The 14,067-nt window shown below is 38.4% G+C and overlaps 1 protein-coding gene across 2 annotated transcripts in view; it reads left to right on the top strand.

Annotated features, from left to right (window-relative positions):
- Window positions 1–232: 232 nt before the first annotated feature.
- The window catches only part of CEP57 (centrosomal protein 57), a 41,026-nt gene continuing 27,191 nt past the window's right edge, over window positions 233–14,067 (top strand). The window contains exon 1 of one of the 2 annotated variants that reach the window (XM_044258269.1): window positions 233–522. In XM_044258269.1, coding sequence (XP_044114204.1) covers window positions 478–522 — 45 coding nt within the window. In that variant the 5' untranslated portion in view covers window positions 233–477. The remainder of the gene's footprint in view (window positions 523–14,067) is intronic. The other variant, XM_044258268.1, reaches the window with a different exon arrangement.

The following is a 14,067-nucleotide window of genomic DNA, read 5'->3' as shown; positions in this document are numbered from 1 at the left end:
GGAGTGTTTGAACTTCGCATTTTATTGTTTCAGTCATTCTATTCAATTGCCACTGGAGACAACACAACCCGTGGCCCACGCTTCCTCCTCGATGTGGCCCGCCCTGTTGTAGAGTCCCCTCAGAGCCGTGGGGTAGCCCGCAGCGTTAGCTTCGCCCGCGGTTTCAGCGATGCGCTACCTTGTGACGTCAGCGAGGGAAGAGGCGGAATCTCTCCTACTACCGGAAGACGTCCGCTTTTTTGATTGGCCACTCAAGACGTCCGTTAGGACGTGTTGCCTTTTCCGTGTGCGCTCTGAGCGTGGGCGTCCCTGTGGGGGTGTGTGCAGGGGTTTCTACACCGGGCACCAACACCCCAACCCCTTCCATCAGGGGTTCGGCTTAGGGTCGCCCCTGGTGGGCGGCTCTCGAATCTTGAGGAAAAGCTCGAGAACCCGGACCCCCCCAGGGCTGCGGAGGTCCTCTCGGTAGGCAGGAAGATGGCGGCAGCATCGGTCTCTGCGACCTCTGGTTCTCAGATCTCGGTAAGAAGCGGCTGACGTTCGAATGGGCTCGGTCCTGACGCCTCTTTGCTTTTCCTCACTCTTCAAAGCGCTCTGGGCCCAGAGTCTCACCCCATCCTGGGGAATGGCCGGGGATGCGTGGTCGCCCCTTGCTCTCCAGACGCCCCGTGCTCCCCTGTCGAGGCTGCACCCTTACCTCGAAACAGGCCTGGCCCGCCTCCATCCCCTGTTCATTCACCTTCCGGCCTAGAGGCGCAGGTTACCGAACTTTGCCAGGATTCGCTAGGGTGTCTACCCACGCCCTGGCCTTGCGAAAACAGTGCAGCTTTGGTCACGTGTGTGTAACGGCCCCTCTTGGAAACTTGCCGAGACCAGGTGGGCTCGAGAGTTGGCTTAACTGTTGAATAGTCCTCAGTCGGAAGCGCTTACTAGTTGCTGCTTGTGCTGATTCCATTGCGTACAGTGCCTCCCCTCGCGTATTCCCAGGGACTTTGTTCTTCCTCGTACCCAGAGCGCGCGCTTTCCCCCTTCGGTATTACTTTGCAACGTGTACGTGCCGTTCTAGAGAGGCGGCAGGGACAGTTGAACCTGAACATGGTTTTCGCCTCTCCTAGGGCCCCCAGCCAGTTCAGTCACTATTATTTGTCGAATTGCAATGTCGGTGCTTAGTATTTGGGGATCCGGCACTTTGGGATCTGGCAGAAAATGGAAGGAGTCTCAAGTAAGAGCCATTATAGCCTTTTATTTTTCCCAGCTAAAGCGTAGTGCCTGCATACTTTGAGGATCTAAGATGACACAGGTGAATGAGGTAGAATCCCTGCTCTGAAGGAGACGACAGTGAGGAGAAACTGCATGTAATCAGGCTGTCACACAGTTCAGATTGATCAATGTTGCTGTCCTAAAATAACCTAGGCATGAGTGGCTAGCAGCTCTTGGTAGGCTAGAAACAGTTTCCCGGTAGGGAAGATGGAGCTAGCTAGGTGAGCTGTATGGGGAAGGAGTTGTAAATGCTTGTCACAAGAAATGAAAAGAAGAAAAAGGCACCAATGGCATTTCTAGGTATATGCTAAGACAAGACGGGTTTTCAAGAAACTAGGAATGAGCAAAAGTCGTGTGGTGGTAGAGTTGGGTTAGATGAATTGTGGGAGTAGGTAAAAACGTGAAAAAAGCGATAGGGAAGAAAACAGAAAACTATCAGGGTAAAGTTATGTCGTGCACACTAAAGGGGAGCATTAAGAACAGAGCCACCTCCGGAAGACAGTTTTCCTCAGTTTCAGCTTTTGGTGACTTAAGGTTTATGATAATGAGGCCCGAAATAACTCGGAGTTTCTGCAGAACGGGAGTAGAGTTTGCAGAGCAGTCAGAAGATGGAGGAGAAGGAATGAATGAAGCACATAGAGTTTATTCCGGAATTAGGTCAGTGAAAGGGAATATAAGAAGAGGAACTGTTAGGAGGAAGTGTCCCTAAGTAGATGGTTGAGATTATATAGGAGCTGAGATGAATTAAATTTAATGGGAGAAGAAGGCTCTCCACTGCTTTCAAAACTTAGCACTTGGAGACTGAGGAGACTGAGCCAGAAGTACTCCTGCAAATGTTAATTGAGCTATACTCTGCCAAGTCCACTTAGCTGAGCACTGATATTGGGATATGCTGTCAAATCTTATTCCATAAGGTAGCCAGATCATAAATTTCCTGGAGTATTTAATAGGAAAGCATATATATTTGTATATATTAAGCTCAGCTTTAATTGGATTCTAAATATCAAGAATACACTTTTCAAATATTTAGGATCTTTGGGAAATCAAAAGTGTAACGGCCTTCTTAATTTGTCTTGCTATATCAAACTAATTTGGAAGTCAGTTTCAAAACAAAAATGACTAAATTTAGATTATTAGTATATCAGAAATGACCCTCCTCAGACAGTTTAACTGTCCTATCATAAATAAGGCTGACATTTCCAACAAAATTTAAAACATTCAGCTTAGCAAATAGCCGATCATAAAATAACACACACACACAAAACCCTTTGAAAACTACAGCATAAACTCAGAGCCTACTCATACTCAGATTTTAGGATTTATTAACTATTCATATAAAAAAAATTCCTTTTTATTCAACACTCATAAACCCAGCTTGGAGCATGCTATAATAAATAGGGATGCTTTTACTAGGTAAGGATTTTTAACAGGTAAATTCATAAATAGCATTCTTGAAAAAGCAGCTACTATGTAAATCTCAAATGTGAGTAAGATGGAAGCAGGTGATACATTCAGGTTTTTTTGTTTTGTTTTGTTTTTTAGGTATTTTTTGCAACAGCAGTAAGAAGAGTAACAGCCAGTAACATATAACATGATTGCTATGTATCTTTTCAGTAGTGGCTGCCTCAGGAAAGCAGCTTTGACTGGGCACAGTGACATTAAGTAGAAGTATAGGCAGCATAGTATTGGAATAGAGGAGTATCTTTCCTGTCAGTTCTTTTTTATTTTCCCAGTATCCATAGTCAGAACTCTTACGTCACTTCGGACTTAATAAACTAATCTAACTGGTCTCTGTGACTTTTTAACCAGACCCTGTAATTAATATGCTCCATATTTTTTTCCTCTTAAGTTTTATGAATATGTCATAGATTTTTTAATACTAAATATATAAAAGATTTATCTTTGAGATTAATAAAATGAATTCCTTTATGCTTCTTCATGCATCTTTTCTCTCATATATACCACCAGCTTATGTTTTGGGATTATAAAATATATAGTATTATATGGCAGTCATGGTTTTAAGTGCTTTTCATGTATTAATTAATTAGTATTTCCATTGTTAAATGAGCCAGATGAGGCACAGAGGTTAAATCAAGTTTACACAACTAGTAAATGGCAGAGCCAGTTTTGTTACTCACTAGTTTGCCAGCCATTCAAAAATAGTTCTCTTGTGATCATCCTTAGAAGTTCTACAAGTGCAAAAATTTCTCTAAAGTAGCAGTTTTCAAAGCATGGTCTGAAGTCCTTTGGGGGTCCCTGAGGCCCTCACAAGACGGTCTACAGTTATCTTCCTTACCCAGCCACTTTGTGGGAACCAGATTTTCTTTTGTGTCAGCCGAAATAGCATATTCAGTAGAGTGAATGCAGAAGCAAATATACGAATCCAGTAGCCTTTTTTTAAATTAAGAATTAAAGAGATCTGTAAACAATTCTCCATTAACTATTTTGGATGGCTCTTAGTTTTCATTCAAGAATTATATTTATGGTAACATCATGGGTGTATTATTTTTAAATTAGTAAGTATGTTAACATCTAGGTATAACCCACATGAACAAAAAGCTCTTTGGGATCTTCAGTAATTTTTAAGAGTGTAAAGGAATCCCCAAATCCAAAATGTTTGAGAGGGGCAACAGTGGTTTGAACTGCCAGTTGGGCTGTGGGTTCCAACTCGGTGGTGGGTTGTGGAATATGTTTAGTGACTAAGGACATAATCATTAAAAAAGAAGAAGAGGAAGAAGAAAGAGAAAATAGATCAGCAAATAAAGTTGTGATTGAAATGGCAGGATCATAGAGGGTGCATCTTTGGCTTTCTTTATAATGCTGAGTTGTTTTCTAAAGCAATTGTACCAGTATGTTCCCAGCAGCTATTCCCTTTAATCCATGTCCTCTTGAACATGTAGTATGGTCTCACTTCTGAATTTTTGCCAAGAAGGGAGTATGAAATGCTATCCTGTTCTTGTTCTCATTTGTGCTCCCCTTATCAATGGAGACAATGCACCTTTTATTTTTTCATAACTTTACTCACTTTTTTTTCTTCTACGAAATGCTTGCTTGTGCCTTTTTCCTTTCTTTAATTGGTTTGTCTTTTCCTGTTGATTTATACTCATTCTTTATGCATTCTGGAAGTTAATGCTTGCCTGTTTAGCTTTATTCTAATTACTCTTCAGCTTGTCTTTGACTTGTCTAAGATACCTTTTGATGGGAGTTCCTGATGTTCATGGATAAAATTTATTAGTCTTTCCTTTTTTTTTTTTTTTTTTTTTTTTTTTTTTTTTTTTTTTTTGTCTTTCCTTTTTATGTTTAGTGCTTTTGATTAAGAAATTCTTGAAGCAGGGCGCCTGGGTGGCTTATTGGGTTAAGCCTCTGCCTTCGGCTTAGGTCATGATCTCAGGGTCCAGGGATCGAGTCCCGCATCGGGCTCTCTGCTCTACCCAGAGCCTGCTTCCTCTCTCTCTCTCTCTCTCTCTTCCCTCTCTCTGCCTGCCTGTCTGCCTGCTTGTGATCTCTGTCAAATAAATAAATAAAATTAAAAAAACAAAAAAAGGAAATTCTTGAAGCAAAGGACTTTTTAATGACATTCTTTTGTGTTTTTCTATACAGGTTTTAAAGTTGGGGCCTTTTAAGTCCTTAATATGCTTGAAGTTAATTTGGGTGCTGTGAGGTAGGGATCTAGTTTAACCTTTCTGCTTAAGATATACAATTTCTCAGGGCGCCTGAGTGGCTCAGTGGGTTAAAGCCTCTGTTTTCAGCTCAGGTCATGATTGCAGGGTCCTGGGATGGAGACCCACATTGGGCTCTGGAGCCTGCTTCCCTCCCCCGCTCCCCCACCCCACCTCTCTGCCTACTTGTGATCTCTGTCTGTCAAATAAATGAATAAAATCTTAAAAAAAAAATACACAACTTCTTCAACATTGCTTATTAGGTATATCTTTCCTGAATGGTTTGCATTTGTAGCTATCAGTATATTTCCATATGTGGATGTTTGTTTTACTGGGCTCTTTGTTCCATGATTGTATTTGTCGATCCCTATATACTCACTGTATTAATGATTCTCCTTTATATATTTCTGAGAGAGTACCTGCCTATCTTCCTTGTTCCTTCAAGAGAAATGTTAGCTATTCTTGGTCCTCCACTGTTCTTTAATAGAAATTATAAATTATATATTATAAATTATATCTGCTGTTGGAATTTCAATTGAAACTGCATTGAATTTCTAGTTTAATTTGGGAGTAACCAATGTCTTTAAGATAGTATTCTGTGTCTTGTTATTCCAGTTTTTTTGAGCATTAACATTTTTCCATAAAATTTTATAATTTCAGGTCTTGTACATCATTTATTAAATTTATTTCTAGCTCATTTTTTATATATTTTCATAAGTTGCATTTTCTAACTGATATATAGAACTGTTATATTCATTTTTTCATATTAATTTTCTCAACAATCTTTCCTAAACTCTAATTCTAGTAATTGAGGATTTTTTGGTATTTTCTATTTAGATGATCTTAACTTGTGAAATTTTGATTCTTTGCTTCAGTCTTAATGTTTATTATCCTTTCTTATCTTTTCTTATCTTAATATGCAGGCTATGAAATGCAGCACAACATTTACTAGTTGCCTTGTAAATATCTTTGACTTGCTCCTGAATTTAAAAGGAATGTTTTAAATTTTGTACCATTAAATACTTTGTCATGATTTTTGGAAACTTGCTTACTGCAGTAAGAAAATAGTTCTTTAATAATGGCTGGGTATTGAATTTTATTGATTACTTTACATATGATCATACGGATTTTCACATTAAAGTAAAATGGATATTCTAATGTTCAGTCATTCATAAACATTCCTAGAATGACCCCATTTTGATCATACTGTATTTTTTTCTGTGTAGTTGAGTATGATTTGCTAAATTGTATTTAAGTTTTTATGTATCTGATTTCTTCCAGCTCATTTCTTCCTGCACATTCCATTTGAAAAGAAGGCAAATAATACAAATTTCTTATCATCTTTCATACTTAATGCAGTGCCATACACAGAGATGTTCCATAAATACTTGAATCATAAGTGTTCCTAAGTAGGAGCTAAAGTTACCAGGGAAGAAAGTGGTCAGATTAAACATTTTGCCTTTAATCCTGAAAGTTTCTCTTAGAATCCTGTCATTTTAGTTGGAAAAATATTTATTGAATGCTTGGGGTCTTGGAAAAGCGTACTGATTAGGAGTAAGACTCAGGCTCCTTAGTAGCTGTGTGTGGTTTAACTTTTCTTAACCTGCTTTTTTCACCTGCAGTGGGGACAGTAATATTTGCTACCTTCAGGGTTTCTTGTAATAACTACAGGAGAATGTGAATATGCTTGGAAAAAATACAGAATATAGAAATTCTGTAGAATATAGAAATCGAAGATTCTATGTTCAGGGTCCTTAAAAATACATTTTTCTGAACTCTAAGTGAAGATACTTTCTTGTCAGGATTGTTATGAGGATCAACTAAGATAACGGATACGTAAATTTTAAAGTACCATGCAAGTTTGAGGTGTGTGTTGTTTTTATTTTGCGTATGTAGATATATATTACATATATATGGGGGGAGCCTAATTCAACTTGAAAGATCTTCTGCCTTTCAGTAGTTCTCAGGTATCCATGATCGGATGGCTTGTGGCACTGAAAGCAAGAAGAATTCACTTGAAATCTTCTATCATCTCAGATCAATCTGCTATCTTTAGAAAGTTCTATTGACAGGGTTAGTTCTTGATAGGCAGCTGTGGACTTAAATGGAAACAATTTCTTATACTAACATAAAACTTTAAAAGATGAGTACTTCACTCTGCCTAAACTGTTTGTACAAACAGTGTGGTTTATGCTGAACACCTGCTTTCTTTCTGGGAGTCAGGAATGTAACAGCCCCCAGTGAAAACTTTGGCCACTGAGTCTAAGGAGCCTTGGTGAAAAAACACAAAAGTTGTCACTATTAGTTGCTGGAGGAATTAAGCACATCATTTAAGCAGCTAGAGAGGAATTTTGAAAGCTTGTGCCTGGTATCTTACAGACTTCACCCCGATGGGTCTTTTGCTTACGAATCCTTTTGCTATATTAAATCCTAGTGATGAGTATAACTATATGCTGAGTCCTTTCAGTCCATCTAGCAAATCCCCGAACCTTGGGCTGGTCCTGGGGACTGCTGACAATCATGGAACATTCCCAAAATTGAGGTTCCCAGATACCAGCCAAGAACCACCTCATAAGTAGACATCTTTAAGGACAGCAGTCTCATGTCTGCTATGTTAATCCTTTCTGCACAGTCTTTCTATGATATTTGTGCTCTCTGTTTGGCATAAAGGAAATTATATTTTGTAATTTATATTTTATAAATGTATATAATTTTATAACTTATATACTTGAGTAAAATAGTTCAGTTTTATGGACAGTGAAATTTTCCTGTTTTACAGAGGAATTATATAATGAATTCACTCAACAAATTTATTAAATACCTTTATCAGGTGTTTTTATTGGAACTTAAACTTTATTCCCACTTAAACAGTGGGAATGACTATGTTTTTTCCAGCATCAGTTCTCCTGTGTTAGCTGGGTGTCCTGCAGTCAATTCAGTGCTGCTGCTAACTAGCTGGATAAAGTGCAGGCCCCATAGGTTAAGGGACTAGCTCCCACATGACTGCCCCTACTTCAGTCCCAGGTGTGCTGAAGGTAGGTTTTTGCACTTCTGCCCAGTCAACTACAAATGAAGGAGTTCCCATGACCCCTTTTCCTCACATTTATTAATTTGCTAAAATGACTCACAGAACTCAGGAAAGTGAGTTATGATTATAGTTAGGTTTTTTTTGTTTTGTTTTGTTTTTATAGAGGATACAACTCAGAAACGCCAAATGGAAGAGACACATAGGGCAAGATATAAAGGGGCTTCCATGACCACTCTGGATGCTCCTGGGACCTCATTGTTAAGGAGTTTTTATTAGTATATAAATCATATACTTAAAATTTAGTCAGTCATTGGCCATTATTAATTGAACTCAGTCTCCAGCCCCTCCCTTCTGAGGTCAGGGTGTGGGCCTGAAATATCTAATGCTAGTCACTTGGTTGGGTTTCTGGCTACTAGCTCTCATCCCGAAGCTGTCTAGAGGATCCCACTCTTGGTATAACAAGGACAGCCACCACTTAAGAAATTCCCGGAGTTTTTGAATCTCTGTGTTAGGAACCAAAGACAAAAACTGTTTTGTTTTTTTTTTTTAATTCCACAGGGCATAGAGATACTAAATATATCAAGTAGGGATAAGCATTTTTAAAAAAGAATAAAGGCAACAGAGTGACAGAATGGTGCTACTTTAGGTACTATTGTCAGGGAAAGCCTTATTGACAAGACTTTTGAGCCGATGACTGAGTGGCATGAGAAAGGGAGCTTTCCAGGCAGGTAAACTTAGAAAAGAAAAAAGTGTACTGTGCATTTTAGAAATCCAAAAGTAGGTCAGTATAGCTGGGAAATAATAAGGGGACAGAGGGTTGTGGAGAAAGAGTGGGAGGGAATCAAGTCAGAGTTAGCCTGAGGTCAGATACGTGCGTGGGGCCATAAAAACCATGGTAAGGAGGCATCTGGGTGGCTCAGTCAGTTGAGCTTCTGACTCTTGATTTCACCTCAGGTAGTGAGATTGGAGCCCCATGTCAGGCTGTGCACAGGGTCTGCTGGAGGTTCTCCCTCTGCCCCTTCCCCTGTTCGTGTGCCTGCACGTGCACTCTTAACACTCATTTACTCACTCTCAAATAAGTAAACCATGGTGAGAATTTTGGATTTTATTCTGTGATGGAAATCTATTGGAGGGTTTTAGCTAGGGGTATTACTCTAATATACTTGTTTTTTAAAAACAATCATAATGATTACTACTTGGAGACAGGCTAAGGGGATATGGACAGGAGTGATTAGGAGGCTATTAATGCAGTCCAGACAACAGATCACAGTGGTGTAAACCAGAGCATTAGTAGTGGAATTAGTGAGAAATTGTAGAGTTTCTGGACATATTTTGAAGACAGAGACCCAACAAGATATAATGAAAAATTGGTTGTGGGGTGTATGAAAAATGACTTCATCCAAGGTTTTTGACCTGAACAGCTAGCTGGGTGCATAGTGGTGCCAATTGTTGTGGTATGCTGGGAGGGGAACAGGTTTTGGGAGTTAATTCAAGAATTTGTTGTAGGCATGTAAAATTTGAGGTGCCCATCCAAGTGGAAATAATGAGTAGTAAGGTTAATGTGAATATAAAGTTTGAGAGCGGAGAGCTCTGGATTCCATATTTAAACTTGAAAGTCTCAGCAAGTAAAGGCTTTTCAAAGCCCTACAAGTTGATGAGATCAAAGGAATTCATGTAAAAGAAAACCAGAAGTAGAAGGACTAAGCTTTGGAGCACTTCAGCATTTAGAAAGAGAAAGAAGAGAGCCAAGGAGATTCTTAGGAAGAGGCCTGTGTTGATAGGAAAACCAGAGTGTGGTCCATCTTCTAAGGCAAGTGTTGGGATGAAGTGATACGTATCACATGCTTCTGGGAGGTCTTCGAAGTCAGCTTGCTGAGCTGTTTCTGTGAACTGGTGAAGACTCAAGTCTGATTGGAGAGGGTAAGAGGTGGGGTGATTAAGAGATTGCAGCAATTACAAACAATTACTTTAAGGGCCTTTGTTGTAAGCTCAGAGAAATGAGGTAGGACTGGAGGAGAGTCCTAAAGTTCAGGAGAGCTTTTGTTTATTTTGTCCTTAATGACCATGTGAGAGATCTTGTAGAGAGAAATAGCATCAGGAAGGGAGGGGTTTTATAGGAACCAAGGCTTTGAACAGGTAGGAGGAGATAAGTTCGTTAAACAAACCCCATTCCTTGTTTCAGCATAGGGAAGGTGAAATGTATGAACAGGTATAGGTAAGCTGGTGGTTCTCTTTTGAGAACTAGATACTTGTTCAGTTAACCACCTCTGATTCTACAGGGGATGAGATTGGCTTGGGAGTGGGGTAGGCAAGTCTATGTTTTGAACCTCCTTTTCCTCTTTTATAAGACAAGGAGAGTATACTAGATTGTTTCTGTGGTTCTTCTCTTACCTGAAGTTTCCAACTTATCCCCAATTGTTTTTCTCACTTAGAAAGACATGGCTATTAAGAACACATACTGTTAAAAAAAAAAAAAAAAAAAAGAACACATACTGTTTTTTTCTTGCTATATTATTCTTCTTGGGTATTTACCTACCACTTTTCCATCTTAAACATTTTTAAGTATATGGTTCAGTAATGTTAAGTATAATAATACTGTGGTGAAACTTTAGACTTTCATCTTACAGAACTCTCTGTCCATTTAACAGCGCTACTTTGCAATCTCCCCAGTCCTGGTAACCAACATTCTACTTTCAGTTTCTATGAATTTGACTACTTTAGACACTTTATATAAGTAGAATCGTAAAGTATTTCTTTTTTTTGACTAGCTTATTTCATCGAGCATAAGTCCTCAGGTTTATCCATTATGTCACATGTAATGGGATTTCTCTCCTTAAGGCTGAATAATGCTATATGTATATGCAATATTTTATCCCCTACTGTTTTTATTATATACATATGGTGCATATGTTAAGAGTTGCCAGTTTCGTATTTCTTGGTTTAATTTTATTTCAAAATAGTTCTTGTAAATAATTTTACAGGCCATTTTATTTTCTGTTTTGCTTTTGATTTATGTATTCTTCCTGTGATTTAAACTGCTGGTAGCAAATGAAGACACTGACTCAACACATTTGAAATAACAATGACATTCATTGCTTAAACCCAAAAATTCAAAATGAGATGGCTGACTTGGAAAATGGACTACATTTAGAAAAGCTTTTTTTTAATAAAAATCTCATTATATGCTTAGATTTTTACATAAAGTTTCATAATTTGTCTGCTGACTCAACCTAAGCAATATTTTGGTGATATATATGTGACAAATTTTGTTGAAAGATAAATCTCTCCCCCTGCCCAGTTTTATTGAGAAATAATTGACATATATCACCACCCAGATTTAAGGCATACAGCATGATGATTTGATTTACATATATTGTGAATCAGTTACCAAAATAGGTTTAGTTAATATTCATCTTCTCATATGAATACAAAGAAAAGAACTTTTTTCCTTGTGATGAAAACTTGTAGGATATCCTGCCTTTACAACTCCCCTCTATATCATATAGTAGTGTTGGCTTTAGTTGTCATGTTGTACATTACATCCTTACTAATTATTTATTTTGTAACTGGAAGTTTGTATCTTTTGACCACCTTCCTCCAGCTCCCCTTTTCCCCCATTTTTTAACTTTGTAACCACAAGTGTGTGATTTTTTCCCATAGAGTATGGTTTTTGTTTTAGATTCCACATATGATTGAGTTTATACAGTGACTTCATTTAATATAATGCCTTTAGGGTCCAGCTGTGCTTTTGTAAATGGTGGGATTTTCTTGTGTGTGTGTGTGTGTGTGTGTGTGTGTGTGTGTGTGTCTTAATGACTGAATAATTCTCCATTGTATATGTCACAACTTCTTTACCCATTCCTCCATCAACAGACACACATTGCTTCCATGTCTTCGCTCTTATAAGTAATGCTGCTATGATCTGAACATAGAGATGCTAATAACTCTTCAAGTTAGTGTTCATTTCTTTTGGATATATACCCATTGCTGGATTATGTCATAGTTCTATTAGTAATTTTTTGAGGATCCTCCATACTGTTTTCTATAGTGGCTCTATCAGTTTACAGTTCTACAAACAGTGCACAAAGGGTTCCTTTTTCTCTGTGTCTATGACAGCTTTTGTAATCTTTTGTCTTTATGATGATGGTCAGTCTCAACAGGTATGAGATCTCTCATTGTGGTTTTAAAGCAATTTTTTAAAAATTTACCTATTTAACAGAGAGAGAGAGAGAGAGCCCACAAGCAGGGGGAATGATGGGTAGAGGGAGAGGGAAAAGCAGGCTCCCCACTGAGCAGAGAGCCCAGTGTGGGGCAGGATCCCAGGATTCTGAGATCATGACCTGAGCCAGAAAGCAGGCATTTAACCAGCTGAGCCACCCAGGCGCCCCTTTCATTGTGGTTTTAATTTGCATTTTCCTAATGACTAATGAATGTTGAGGATCTTTTCATTGTACCTGTTGGCTTTGGAAAAATGTTTCAGAAAGGATAAATTTTGAACTGGTAGTTTTTATAAGAGCTAGCAAGCAGTGAATTTAATGAAGATGGTTTCTTTTCTTTTTTTTTTTTTCTTTTTTTGGTTTGGGTTTTTCGAAGGTAAATTATTTATGCGTAGTCCTGTTAGTATCTGTACAGTATTCAGTAATTCTAATAAAAATTGTTTTGAGAACCTTAGGTAAATTTGCAGGCATTTTATGTTCATACATATATATTGATAAGGAATAATTCCTGGCCAGTTACTGTGAATGGTAGCTGTTAAATTATAGGATTCTAGTAGGTTGTATGAAAATCTAAGGTTCTCTGGGAAGAATCATATTTGAAATTAAGCTAAGTGATAATTCATGGTGCTTTGTAAGAGCTTTGGCAGTATAATATATTTTAAGAATTGAAAACTCACCCTGTTTTCTGGCCATCTCCAAAAACCTGATGTCAGTTTGCCAAAAAGTTTGATAAATGTCAACTCAGTCCTGTTGCATGTGAACACACTTTTTCTGTTGATTTAACATCAGTTTACTTGAGTATCACATTCAGACTTACCTCTATCTTTTCCAAGTCTTTATTCTCTTCTTTAGTTTTCATAGCCATAGTTTAGTTTTGTATTTGCTTTCTTAAATCAATTGGAAAATTATATGGTTTTACATGGAAACAGTCTTTGATTTTTTTTTTTAAGATTTTATTCATTTATTTGAGAGAGAGATACAGTGAGAGAGAACATGAGCGAGGAGAAGGTCAGAGAGAGAAGCAAACTCCCCGTGGAGCTGGGAGCCTGATGTGGGACTCGATCCCGCTACTCCGGGATCATGACCCCAGCCGAAGGCAGTCGTCCAACCAGCTGAGCCACCCAGGCGTCCCCAGTCTCCACACAGTATCTAAATCTTATTAAAAATCGGTCTTTGATTTTTAATAAGATTTAGATACTGTGTGGTTTTCTTGATTGCCTTCCTTTATTCCAGGAGGTTGTTTACCATTATTGTTCTTTATGTATGTAAAGTACAGTATACTATTATACTGTCCCTTTCTGTTTTTCTGGACACAGATTGTTCTGTGCTGTCTTGTTTAGTTCTCCAAAGGTAAGAGTTGAGAACTGATTTTGCTGTGGTTATTTGAAAGAAAGATAAATGAGAATTCTGAGCAGCAAGCGATTGTATCTTCCACCTTAGCTTTCAGTTTCTCCATTACTTTCCCCACTTTAGGTCTCTCTACCAATAGGAAATCATCTACAATTAACAATATACCACAGTTAGCATCCCCTGAAACTGAAATCATGTGGAACATAATCCCTAATTGAACCAAATCTCATTCATAATAGTGGTTTTTTGGAATTAAAATTTATATTTAGAGGGCGCCTGGGTGGCTCAGTTGGTTGGGCGACTGCCTTCGGCTCAGGTCATGATCCCGGAGTTCCAGGATCTAGTTCCACATCAGGCTCCCAGCTCCATGGAGAGTCTGCTTTTCCCTCTGACCTTTTTCCCCCCTCATGCTCTCTCTCAAATAAATAAATCAAATCATTTAAAAAAAAAAATTATACTTGGGTACTTGGTATTTCTAATTGCTCTCCCCCACCTTTTTTTCCTAAATATAAATTTTTTGGAACAAGAACTATGTCTGTCTGTCTGTATACCA

The sequence above is a fragment of the Neovison vison genome, chromosome 7 (genome assembly GCF_020171115.1).
Source record: "Neovison vison isolate M4711 chromosome 7, ASM_NN_V1, whole genome shotgun sequence".
In the NCBI taxonomy this organism is placed as follows: Eukaryota; Metazoa; Chordata; class Mammalia; order Carnivora; family Mustelidae; genus Neogale; species Neogale vison.
The sequence above is the reverse complement of the archived record's forward strand: the minus strand, read 5'-3'. Positions and strand labels throughout refer to the sequence as shown.